The following is a 12,857-nucleotide window of genomic DNA, read 5'->3' as shown; positions in this document are numbered from 1 at the left end:
CAGCGGAGGTCCAAAGGTGGTGGGCCTCCAAAGAGAGGTGTGCTGCATCCAGCATTTCTTGCCTCGTTCGGGGAGGCTTAGCCTCAGCAAGTTTCTTACCTGCCTCCCCTGCCTATAGGCATGTCAAAACGCTATACATTTGATTGTATTCCTGCCCTCCCCACATTGACTACTCGTTTGTCTGCTTAAGCCCTGATCCTGCGAATACTTATAGACATACCTACCTGTAAGCACATAACCAATCCTACCAAAGTCATGTGAGTAAAGTCGAGCGCGTGCAAAAGTGTTTGCAGCGTAACGGCCCTGGATTGTAAGTGTAACAGGCTCAGGGAAAGCACTGAGCTAATGTCAAGAATATTGTTTCTTTCCCCTTTCCTGTGACTCCGCTTACCCGTCTGCTAGGGTATAGACTGAGTTTAGTCTTTTCAGGACCTTGATATAGCGAGCTATCATCTATATTATATAGCATTAAAGGGCCCTTCTCCGGGAGGATTCACTCTTCTCAGTCTCTGTTGAATAGCGTCCAAACCCTCTGGAGGGCATGGCCAGCTCCTTAAAGAGGGACACAGACGATAGTTGCACAGACTCCTTCAAACTCCCCTTGAGTCTTTGCAAAGACAGCCTGCAATTCGTACAGCCTGCAGCAATTCTAGTTCTCTTCTTCTCCAGTAGGGTGAAGGAGCCTAAATCCAACTGGCAAAGTCCCTGCAACACAATTCTTACAGCAAACCCTTCGGCTCCTGGCCTGCTCCACTGGTAAGTTCTTCAGTGTGGCACCCACTCCTCCTAGTTATAAACTCCTCCCCCTCCCCTGGAGTTCCCATTGGTTCCACTCTTGCAGTGCCCCTCCTGGCTTCTGTCCTGGAGCATCCCTGCTCAGCCGCTCTGTCCTTCCCGGGCTTTCGGTAGGTTTTTGGTTGCTTCATTATGTGAGGGCCTGCTTGTTGTAGCCCTTGTGATTGGGTGCCTCGGATAGACCACACTGAGAATGCCTCCCAAAGGGCAGACTGCGAGAAATAGGGCAGACAACCCCCCAGAACTGCTGGTTTGTTCTATAATTTAGTTTCACCAGGCCAGTAACAAAAGGGCTTCTGCAGTGCCACACTGGTTAACCAGAAGCCAAACAGTCCCCTTTAGGCATTCCAGCCCTTGGCTGCCATCCAGACAACCAAGTCCAAGCCCTGGTCTACACTACAAGTTTAGGTTGAATTTAGCAGTGGTAGGTTGATTTAACCCTGCACCCGTCCACACGACCAAGTCTGTTTTGTTGACTTAAAGGGCTCTTAAAATCAATTTCTGTACTCCTCCCCGGCGAGGGGTTTAGCGCTAAAATCGACCTCACTGGGTCGAATTTGGGGTAGTGTGGAGCAATGCCATTGTTACGGGCATACATGTATTAGTGGTCCGGTAGAGTCTGTGGGATGCTAGTATTGTGCTTCAACTGGGGCCTTCATCCCTTAACTGTTCGTGTAGTCATTGGGCAGTCCGCTTGAGGTCTACTGTGCCAGCTGAGAACACAGAGCACACACACACACACAGAGCCAAACATCTAACCACAGTTGTAAATCCACAATCCAGAGAATTGGAGTAGGAAAGAGACAAAATGGATGTGTCTCAGGGGCTTTTATATCCTTTACCATGCGCATGGAAATTTACTGTCCCAAACAAAGCCCACAGACCAGGATGGAAAGTTACTGGCCCAAGATGGCGTCCAAGGTCACATGTCCACACCACATGCCTTTACATGTTTTGCTGAATGACAGGGGTGGCCATTGGCCCCTTGCTGTCTCAGGCATCTGCAGGAAGAGCTATCTGGACCAGATGACTTTTTTCAATGGCCTTTGTGTGAGTGGAGTGTCCTTGATGGGCCATCAACACATAGCTATCTAGCCCTGATGTAAATCTATCTGGAGGGTGTCACCCAGGAACAAACCACATGTTGGAGATACAAGTACATACCAATATTCGTAACTTTAGATACAGTGATTTAATCAGGAGAATCATACTCAATAGATTGTAACTTTTCCATGGACACCTTACATGATACACTTTGTGCAAGATTTGTTGCAACTAGGTAACTGTGGCAATATCAATGATATAAATGGTCATCTTAATCATACAACATCACAGCTCTCTTGTCTGGAGCTCCAGGCACACGCTCCCTGTCACTCTCCCTCTCTCCACACCCCTGGAACAACCAGCACTTCCTCTTCCTGGAACAATCAGCACGTCCTCTGCTGCAGGCAACGTTTTAAAGGGGCCATGCTGTCTAAACCCTGCATCAAGTGCCAGCCTCAGAGGGGGAGGTCACTGGACAGGTGGGCTGGAACCAAAGATGGAGGAGAATGGGTGCAATTGCATAGATTCCAAAACCATCCTGGGCAGTGACGTACCAGCAGGGTCACAGTAACGCATCTAGGTCCAGGAAGAAGACTCAAATTTACCAGACTTGTAAATGTGCTGTAGCTGTAAAGTTTATTGCACTTTAGAGACTGCTGCATTGCCATTTCCTCACAGTGCTTGTGCTGTGAAGCGTTCTTTAATGTCCAAAGAAATGATTTTGGTGTATGTAACCGTCCCTCCCCTGTTCCTTCTGGATCCAATAAAATAACAGCAGTTCTGAAATGCTAAACTGAGGAACAGCTCAGAGAAGATCCTAAAAGAGAATGTGTCCCTTATCCTGTTTTCAGTAGGGGAAAGTCACCTCATGCAAAGAGCCAGAACAAAATAGGGATTAAGCAGTTCATAGGCTTTGTGCTGACCCCCTGTATAATTTCATCCATTGGGACTATATATATATATTTTTAAATGGACAGATTTATGAGAGTGGTACATGAGAAGCTGAGACATTGCCTCACCATGGGAAGCCAAAAAATACTACAGCACATCAGATCAGTGGTCCATCCTTTCTAGTAGCCTGCTTCCAGTAGTGGCCAGTATCAGATCTCTTCCTTCAAAGTTTCTGCAGGCGTTTAATAATTTCATCACCCATTTTTGAACACTTTTGTCTGCTATCTCCTTTCTGAAGCAGAATGCCCAGGATTGAGCACAGAGTTCCTAGGGAGGCTGTATTACTTTCAACCCCACTCCTCATGCATCTTAATATTTTGTTTGCTCCTCTCCACTGATGCCGAGGTCTCTCTCTGGAGCCGAAACGATTAACCTGGAACCCAGCAATGTGTAGGAGTAGTTCAAATGATCCCTTCCATGGTGTGTTACCTTGTCTTTATCGATCTGGTTATAAGTAGATACCAAAATCGGATTTTTCTTCTGGCTATTGGGTCATTGCTGGATTTTCCATTCGTTGCCCCTTGCAGCCTAGAACACAAACACTCCTTATCCTGATCTCTACCTGGGTTTCATTAGAGCAAACTCCCATGGTGTCCAGGAACCTGAAACAAGAAATGGAGGAAGGGTCACTTACTTTCTCAGTGCATAGACAGACTCCCGTCCTACCAGGGGCAGAGGTGACAGCCAGGCCAGTTCTTAGCATCGCAGCCTAAGAGCTCGTCTTCACTACTGCGCTACGTCGGCGCAGCTGCATGGATCAGCTGCGCCAATGTAGTGCGCCTGGTGAAGACGTGCTATGCCAATGGGAGAGCGCTCTCCAGCTCACGTAATCACTCCACCTCAATGAGAGGTGGAAGCTGTATCAGTGGGAGATTGTCTCCTGCTAGCAGTGTGGTGTGGACACCGCTTTAAGTCGATGTAACTTATGTCACTCGGGGGGTGACAAGCCCTAAGACATACCTGTCCCATCAAAAAACATTCTACTCTTACCAGAAAAATGGATACACAAGGGGAATTCAGGAGAAACTTATTATGTCTAAAGCAGTCTTAGCACATTAGTCACTAATCGTAATTACTGAGGACCATATGGTAGGCTGCCCATCTGTGAAACTTTTGGTGTTACTGGGTTTGTACAGAGAGACTGAAGCCACCATATAGCCCAAGAGATTGTGGTTTATTGGGTATAAGATGGAACTAGAAGCTCATGCTCTCAATATTTTATTCCTTTGCTAATTAAACTTCAGGATGTCCCAAAAGGAAATACTCAGTATCAAGTACCAGAAGGAGGAAATTAGCTAAGCTGCCTATTTTATGAAGTATCAAGCTAGACTTCACCAGTGACAGCAATGCACATAGGGGATTCTGGCAGAAATACTGGGCCATATCTCCAGCTGGTTTAAGTTGGCATAGCACTACTGAAGTTAATGGGGCTTTGCTGATTTAAGCCAGCTGAGGATCTGGCCCATAAAAAGCCAGACTCACAATAGTGACCCAGAGCAAAGAGGGCTGCACCAGTGCAATGACTGCCTCCCCCACCCCCAAGCGTTGGAGGAGTTGTTGCAACCTCACTCTTCACCTATGTCATACAAGAGAGCTGCCCATGTTCTGCTCATTTTCTTAAATTGTTTTTACCTTTGTTCAGTTTTTTGGAGAAGGGATTTTGCTGCTTCAGGGTCGCTCCTCAGAAAGGCTTGATACATGGAGAGGGACTGGAAGAACCCAGTTACTCCCGCAACAGACATGGGAATTTTGTCTAAGATCTGGGTAACTCTGCAAGAGTGGGAAGAAACCAGAGCATTGGAGAAGTAAGCCTGAAGGGTAATGGAGCTATGCTGATTTATACAAATGAGGATCTGGCTCACGCAGATTATTAAGATGTGGGGCATGATCTGTTATCCCTTCCCCTTTTTGGACATTTGTTTATGGGGAAACCTCTCTCATTTGATGAGGAGGCCACACAGATGAACCAGACAGACGAGACACTGTAGATCTGTTTGAAGGACATTGGACCAAATGATCTCAGTGCCACCGTCTAGCCTTAAACTCTATGAATCTTCTGCAACCTGCAGTCTCAAAGTGAAGACCAATGAATGCCGCCCAAGTGCCCAGTATTCCAGGGCTCACACAGCCCACAATGCAAGAGATTACATAAAATTCAGTTTTGTCCTTGTCTTCTCACCTCCGCTTGTCCTGAAAAGGCACAGACTCAAACACCTCTTTATACTCTGCAAAGACAAGTTTTACTTTTTCATCTGCATATTCAAGAAGCAGGTCCTTGGTCTGTAAAGTCAGAACAGAAACAGCAAAAATGTTATGTAAGGCCTTGATCCTCCACTTCATCTGAGCTGCACTCCCTGATTCAGTGCTGCCTGGCTTGAGGGCCAGTTAGAGCTACACAGGAGAATAATGGAATAATACAGACCCTTCAGACTTCCCTGATACTTAAAACTTACAGAAGTTTTGTGAATGGGCTACATCTGAACAATTTTATTTTGGGTTTAATGGTCATTCCCTATTTCCCCCCCGACCACCCACCCACTCATTATTGTTAGTGTGAATAATTTGAACAACTGTATTGTCAAGCTTGAACTAAACAAAAGTATTGTCAGTGTTAGGCCTCATTCTGGAAGCTCTAAAAAGCAAGCTTTGCAAAAGGAAGCTAAGATTTGTGGTCAAAACGCGCTACTACTAGATAACAATCTATGCTGACTTTTATGTGGTAAAATAATCTATAAAACAATTGGCTACAAGGAGATAAGTAAGCATAAATTATACAGTCCAAGCGACAATGCTAACCACACTGAAAATTTGGCCTACCCTAATTGGTTGGTCTGTTTTAAAACACGGCCAACAAATCAGATAAAAAGTACTAAAGCCTGGGGCTGTGTGTGTGTTTCGGTCATAAGGGAAACCTGACCCACGCTCCCTGAACTGAAGGGACGTGCACTTCTTGACTGTCTGTACCTGGCCAGTGTAGAAAACAGCCGACTGAAGGGTAACATATTTTTGGACAAATGCAGGGTACGTTTATGGAGTAAAGAAGTCTGGTTGCTCGAGCTAAATTGATCTCACGTCTGTATCGACATTATAGTGTTAAGAATAGTAGTAAGTAGCTGATAAATAATAACTTTACGTGTACTTGTGCTGGTCTTCAGTATAACTTGCCATTTATATTAATCCTTATTCAGTGTTGGTCTTTATTCTTCCTTTTCTTATTTTGTCTGTGTTGCCTTTATAGTCAAAAGTCATTAAAAACCTTTTTTGAGGAATAATCAGTAGTTTTAATTTTTCTTATACGGGCACTACTCAACCTCATTACATCTTGCTGGGTGGTGGGAAGCAGCGATCACCCAGTGCCCAATTAGGGTCCTGACGCGTGCCTCCTTCTTCCTTTATCTCCGCAGTTTGTACTAGACAGAATCTCTTTCTGCTGGCGTGGTATAATAATATTCTTTTACAGAGAATATCCTTGAAAAAACCCCCTACTTCAAAACGGCAGACATAACCTCTTCCATTGTTCTTACTGGGACTTAGGCAATAAGGCTGACCTCAGTTAAGATGCCATCTATCAAAATGATCACTGCCCACCCAAAGAGAATGAAGCCACCTCAGGGAAGATGGCGGCCATCTGTGCCATCAGGAGGCAGACAGGAATATTGTGATGACCAAGTGAATGGAGAGAGCAGCCATTTTTGTTCAGGCTTTCTGCAGCCTTGCTCTCATTGAGAGCAATGGGAGAAAGATACCCTTCTCAAAATGGCCTAGCTGAGTGACACTATGGAGGTAGGGGAAGACAGAAAGCTAACATGTCTTTACAATCAGTTTAATCTAAAGAGACCATAGCATTATAACGCCTTAGTCAGAATTCTTTGGGTATTACATGGTATCAATAGAGGATAGAATTAATGTTTTTTGGTACCTTACCTGAGTCATTTCCTTACCTTAAGGAAGGTAAGTCTAACAATAACTCTGAATGTCCTGGTTTGTAATACTTTATTAGGTGATAATTACAACAGCCAATAATATAATTTATCCCAAGTTATTCATATGTACTCTGAGCCATACCTCAATGTGAAGGTAGTTTTTGTCTGGGAATGGGTTTTATGTGATGGAAGCTGCCTGAACACAAGCCAGCCTTCCCAAATGTACCACATCACCTGGCAGCGTTCCATAAGGGCCGGATCCAAATCCCAGTGGAGTCAAATCACTCTTGCATACTTCCATGGACTTTGGCTCAGGCCCTACATACAACCCCAAGGCTACATTAAAAGAACATTATCCAGGATACAAAGTCAAGCACTCAAAGTTAAGAAATGCCAGAATTAAGGTTGTTTGTGTAACCTTAATTTCCCTCCATCGTACACCTTCTCTATGATACAGTCTTTAAGTTACATGACTGGATACTAGTTTTTCCACAGGCCCCCTGCCAAACTCAGTGAACAAGATGGACAATGCTCACATAATGAGTAGCTATTTAATATTTTGCTTTATCCTGATTGTCCAACGTGTGACCTCATGCCTTATTTCCTGCATACTATTCAAACCCTGCCATGCACAGTTAGAAAACACTATAATGTTTGAGTGCTTCACAAACATTAAACATCCCAGCCTCCACCCCGAATCTCCTCATTCCACCTCAGACTTCTCGCACCTGCTCCCCCATCTCACTCTCAGGCACCTTATCCCACTCCCCTTGCCCAACCAGTGCTAGCTGCTGTATGCCCCATTACCCTTTTCTCACTAGATCTCAGTCCCAGACTCCCTGCCCTCCCCAAGCTCCTTGTCCCAATCTACTTCCTCTACCTCCACAACCATGACTCATGTCCTCTCTGAATTGAGCCAGGTTGCTTCCTGCTCATGCTGCCTGGCCATAAGCAGGGCACCACTGAAGACTGTGTCCCTGCGGTGAGGACTGGTGCCCAGCGCCACAGTGACCTGCAGCAGGGAACATCCAGCTCAGCCCCAACAGCTTCAGGATGGAGCATACTCAATTGTTGTGTGGGGATGGTGCTTCACAGTCTGTGGGCGAGCACCAGGAGCTGTGAGGAGCTGGAGCATGTTCATTGCAGATGGAATCTTTGGAAAATTTAGCTGCCAAACCCTCTACTGACAATGTTCAAGCTGAAATTTTTCAAAGAGTTATAACTCAGCCAAGTTCAGGTGCTTTTCCCATGGGGAAAAAATTGGAAGGCACATCCCTTGCACAACCGCTCTGCAAATTCCAAGCTCTGCTCCAGAGCGCTGAGGAGCTAGAACTTCTCAACACAATGGGTATAAGAATTTGTTTTGAAATGGGCAAAGGCACCTATTAGTCTCTATTTCTGTTTTTTGGAAATGGCTGACTGTTTTTGCTGTGGCAGACAGGCAGAAAGGAAAATTTCAGCCCAAATGCTTAAGGTCTAGCAAAATTATAAACAGCTAAAAACAGGGTCTTATACTGGAAAGTGTCTGGCAACCTTAAAATATACTATACATTTCCTGCCATATGGAGTGTCTTTTTTTTCAGAAGAGGATTGTTTTTTTCTCCCACCTCAGTGAAGATTTCCGTAAGCCTTTCCGAGCAGTCTTTATAGTGCATACTGAAGTCTGTAGTGTAGGTGCTAAGGGCCACACAGCCATGTGGCCTGAGAACTCGATCCACTTCTTTCATGAACCTCGGCATATCAAACCAGTGGGCAGCTGTAAAAGCAGTAATGAGGTCCACGGAACCATCCTCAAATGGCAGCTCCTCTGCAGGGCACACACTATAAAGGGAAACAGGGAAGATACTTAAATTGGGAAGAAGGAGTCGTCTCTACTGGGGCCTGACGTGCATGAAACTTGTCAGGTGTGGACGCTGCTGGGAGGAAATGTGGTGTTGTTGAAAATCTGACATTGAAAAGCCTCACTTTTTTGTTCCCTTGGAACTGAAGAGTGGTTTGGCTCAAGAATGTCAACCTAAGTTTTCAAAATCGGAGCTCCAAAATCCATATTTCGGCATTTAATTAGGAGCGGCCTGATTTTCAGAAGCCGAGCACCTGCAGCTCCTGCCGACTTTCAGATGGAGTCATGAGTTCTGGGCACTTTGTGAAAAAGCAGACCAAATATGTTTGAAATCAGGCACCTAGAAATGACTGACCTCCTTTGAAAATGCTGGCCTGTATCTGTCCTGTTCATGAAGTGCTTGCTTTGTGCAAAGGTCAGCACTCTGGATACACCCAAAGGGAAAGCATCCTTTTATGGAACACTTACTGGTAAGAAACATTTGGGAAGGAGGCAGCTTGTTTGGCTGCCTCGATTTGAGCTTCACTGATGTCTATTCCAAACACCTTCTCAAAATGAGCTGCAAGTATGCGAGTGCTTTGTCCCGACCCGCAGGCAACATCCACTGCCAGCCGAATGGGGTCTACTTTCTGAGGAGAGAACAGACATGTCTCAGCAAGCGGAGCACAAATTCTTATGAAGGTCCAAATCTTAGTCTTCTTTATGCCCCTATATATGTACCCAGTCCTAGTCACAGAGTAAAGGCTCTGATTCTCCAGGTAATTAGAGTAACATTTGTAGTATCCTATTGGTTTCACTCCTACTGTATTCTATAGGTCTTCTCCACAGTATTCTCAGCCTAGGGCCTGACATGGTCACTTACCTTTTCTTCCAAGTAGGAGAAGATGAGACTTTGGAGATTTTCAGAGGGAGAGAATCTGTATGTCTGATACAAAACTGCATGATGTCGTGCGTCAAACAAACGCACAGCCATGTTCCACCAAACTGGCACCTAAGGCAATTAGGCAAATTCACTTGGTTACATTAGCCATGTGATGGGTTGGATCACAAAAACTCCCTTGTGACTGCCACCTGATGTGCTTTGATTACCTCTGAGTCTGTTTTCCCTGCCAGCTTATGACTTCAGTGCCCTGCTTAGTTTGAGCCAGACACGCTTGCCTGCTGCGCAGACAGCCCCAGGTCTGAACCACATCCCCCAATAGCTGCAGGCTTAACTGAAAACAGCTTAAGAAGTGTTCCTGTCTCTAACACTCAGATGCCCAGCTCCCAATAGGGTCCTAACCCAAAATACATCTGTTTTACTCTCTATAAAGCTTATACAGGATAAACTCAAATTCTTCACCCTCTATAACACTGATAGAGAGATATGCACAGCTGTTCCTCCCCTCCCCCCAGGTATTAATACATAATCTGGGTTAATTAATTAGTAAAAAGTGATTTTATAAAATACCAAAAGTAGGATTTAAGTGGTTCCAAGTAATAACAGAGAAGAAAGTAAATTACCAAACAAAATAAAATAAAACAAAACACGCAAGTCTAAACCTAATACAGTAAGACAATGATTACAGATGAAATCTCACCCTCAGATATGTTCCAGTAAGCTTCTTTTGCAGACTAGGCTCCTTCTAGTCTGGGTCCAGCAATCACTCACACCCCAGTGGTTACTGTCCTTTGTTCCAGTTTCTTTCAGGTATCCTTTGGGGGTGGACAGGCTATCTCTTGAGCCAGCTGAAGACCAAATGGAGGGGCCTCCCAGGGGCTTAAATAGACTATCTCTTGTGGGTGGAGACCCCCTTCTCTCTCCTATGCCAAATCCAGCTCCAAGATGGCATTTTGAAATCACATGGGCAAGTCACATGTCCATGCATGACTGAGTTCCTTACCATCCAGGCCACATTCCTGGGAAAATTTAGATGTGGATTGATGTCTCCAAGTTCATTGTTAGCTTAAGTGTTTCTTGACTGGGCACTTAACTTGCAAATTCCTTTCTAAAGAAGCTGACCAAATGCTTTACTAAGGCCACTTAAAATTAAACAAGTACGCAGCCAATATTCATAACTTCGAATACAAAAATGATACATGCATAGAAATAGGATGAATATATTGAGTGGATCAAAACCTTTGCAGAGATATGTTACACAGCATATGTAGCATAAAACATATTTCAGTTATGTCATATATACATTCATAAGCATATTTCCATAAACCATTATGGGGTGCAACATCACAAGCCGTAAGATCAAACTCCACTGACTATGTAATTAACTCAATTAAATATTACTCAAGTTACGTACTGAAGTTCTAACCCTTGGAATCAGTGAAGGGCAAAGATACTTCTTGTTCAGTATGGGTCAGTGAACTTTGCTTTTCAAGTGTCTTTGTCTTGTGTATAGGTGGAAAATGTAAAAAGCAGAATACAGGGGTTTGTGGGAGGAAATATGATGTGGGACAGATCATCTAGTGCTGCAAATCAGAAGGGAATGGGCTATGCTGATTTGCACCAGCCGATTATCTGGGCCTATGTTTACAGCAGGGCTGGTCAAACTCTTGCCATCTCTGTGTACATCCATACATTATTAGACAGCATTAATCTAAACATCTTTGCCTGTCTCTTCAGTGCATTCTGTCACATTTTTACATAAGGGGACTTCTGGGTAGGTTATTTGTCTCCACATCAGATTTCTGTAGACAATATTTGACTTTGAAGTTAAACTTAGCTAATTCTGCAACCCACTGGTGTGCTATGGCATTCAGCCTTGCAGAGAGAAAAAGGGGTTGCTATCATTATAAACCATGTCCACAAAGGATTGTGTGTAGTAGAGGTTGTTGGAAAACTTGTCAGTTACAGCCCTTTACAAAGTCTGAAACTCCAGCTTCCCGTATCTGAATCTGTCATGGGGACAGGGCGCAGATGAATACATCAAGGAAGATGAGAGTTTAAGATCTCTAGGCTCAGCTATGATGGGACTGGTATCAGTACCCTGAATATTGTAGAATAGATAGTACCATTCTGTCTCTAAAAAGATTTCAATTTATTTCAGTTCTTCATGCTTTTATTGTCAAAACCACAGGGACACGGAAAGAAAAACGGCTCAGGAAGCAGAGTAAAGGACATAGAATTATAACAATTTATAGGAGGTAAAAGTTAGGACTGAGCCACCATCATTTGCCCACTGGACAAAAACATTTTCAGTCAATTGTTTTGCAACCCCTAATTGTGCATTTCTTTCACAGAGATAAAAACTTCTCAACCTGACAAGCCCTGCCAGGCACAAGTTAGCATGTGAGAAACACCAAAAGAAACTGTGAAGCAATCAAAGGAAACGTACCTTGTATCTGTATGTCACTGAAACAGATGGATTCCCTGCCCAAGAAGCAAGAACTCCTGCCGTAGTTGATGAATTAGCGGTATTCTTTCTGCAGCTTGGGGGAAGCCAACCTGTGAACACGGAAGCTTTGATTTGTTAATGCCCAGGTCAGCTGAGCGCAATCCATTGTTTTAGAAACTTGAGAACAGAAGATTCCATTGGCTGCTGGTTTTCAGCTGAATAAATATAACCAATCAAATGCATTTTAAGAACTGGCCAGTAGAACTCTCATTTATGATGTTTCTTCTCTTTCTTGGAAACCCTGTGTCAGTTAGACCGAGACATCTCTTTATCGAAATGTGTTTCTGGGAAACAAAGTTTAACTCTGCCGAGTATTTTAGAGTAAATACATTTTATGGTGTGATTTTGACTACTTCTGAATTTTACAATGAGATTTGCATTTGGAACCTTACACAGAATTAAGTTTGATGAATGCAAAAGGATACTGTCAGGTACTTGTAGGCTTTAATTGTTATTCCTTTCCTCACTCTTGGGTGTAACAGTCCCCTAGAGATGTGAAACTGAAAAGCTGTTCCAACCAGTTACCACACTTTCTATATGGAAAAGTTCTTGTTTCTTTTGGAGCACCTGCTGCCTCTGCTTCATGTCAATTGCTGTGTGTCTAGTGCCAGCCTCCGTGATTTCTGTGAAGTTCTGTTATTTCCAATAAGACGAACGCCCAGGAATGATGGATGGGGCATTTTTTTATTCTGCTCTTTGGGAGATTAAACGTATCTAGGGAAGCATGTTACTTTCTGGGAGCTGATATGTTACCTTTGAAATTTGGATGTATTTTACTACATACAAAAAAGAAAGTCACTGAAATGAAAGGGAGATTTTCCTGACTATGGGAAAGATTTCGGAACATAAATTATCTATTCCTCCTCCACACGTTCTAATCAGTGTACTCAAATTGCAGCTATTTTAAGGGAATTT

At 43.9% G+C, this 12,857-nt stretch overlaps 1 protein-coding gene across 1 annotated transcript; it reads right to left on the bottom strand.

The window, feature by feature from the left end:
• Window positions 1-2,011: 2,011 nt before the first annotated feature.
• LOC141995645 (putative methyltransferase DDB_G0268948) lies at window positions 2,012-11,896 on the bottom strand. Its single transcript, XM_074966906.1, has 7 exons — window positions 11,883-11,896; window positions 9,416-9,544; window positions 9,022-9,182; window positions 8,321-8,534; window positions 4,970-5,070; window positions 4,423-4,560; window positions 2,012-3,392 (listed from the first exon to the last, which is right to left on the bottom strand). Exons 2-7 carry the CDS (start codon window positions 9,524-9,526, stop codon window positions 3,275-3,277), a joined length of 843 nt encoding a protein of 280 aa, XP_074823007.1. The 5' UTR covers window positions 9,527-9,544; window positions 11,883-11,896; the 3' UTR covers window positions 2,012-3,274.
• Between the last annotated feature and the right edge of the window lie 961 nt (window positions 11,897-12,857).

The sequence above is a fragment of the Natator depressus genome, chromosome 11, assembly GCF_965152275.1.
Source record: "Natator depressus isolate rNatDep1 chromosome 11, rNatDep2.hap1, whole genome shotgun sequence".
NCBI lineage: Eukaryota > Metazoa > Chordata > Testudines > Cheloniidae > Natator > Natator depressus.
This window is presented reverse-complemented; position numbering and strand designations above follow the sequence as displayed.

What these genes read in the sequence shown, in the direction of transcription:
- LOC141995645 (XM_074966906.1), bottom strand. Translation starts at nt 9,526, where the DNA reads ATGGCTGTGCGTTTGTTTGACGCACGACATCATGCAGTTTTGTATCAG. An exon ending in TTACGGAAATCTTCACTGAG is followed by an intron (nt 5,071 to 8,320) that starts GTGGGAGAAAAA and finishes CTGACTTTACAG; the next exon opens with ACCAAGGACCTGCTTCTTGA. An exon ending in CTCCAAAAAACTGAACAAAG is followed by an intron (nt 3,393 to 4,422) that starts GTAAAAACAATT and finishes TTCTTGTTTCAG; the next exon opens with GTTCCTGGACACCATGGGAG.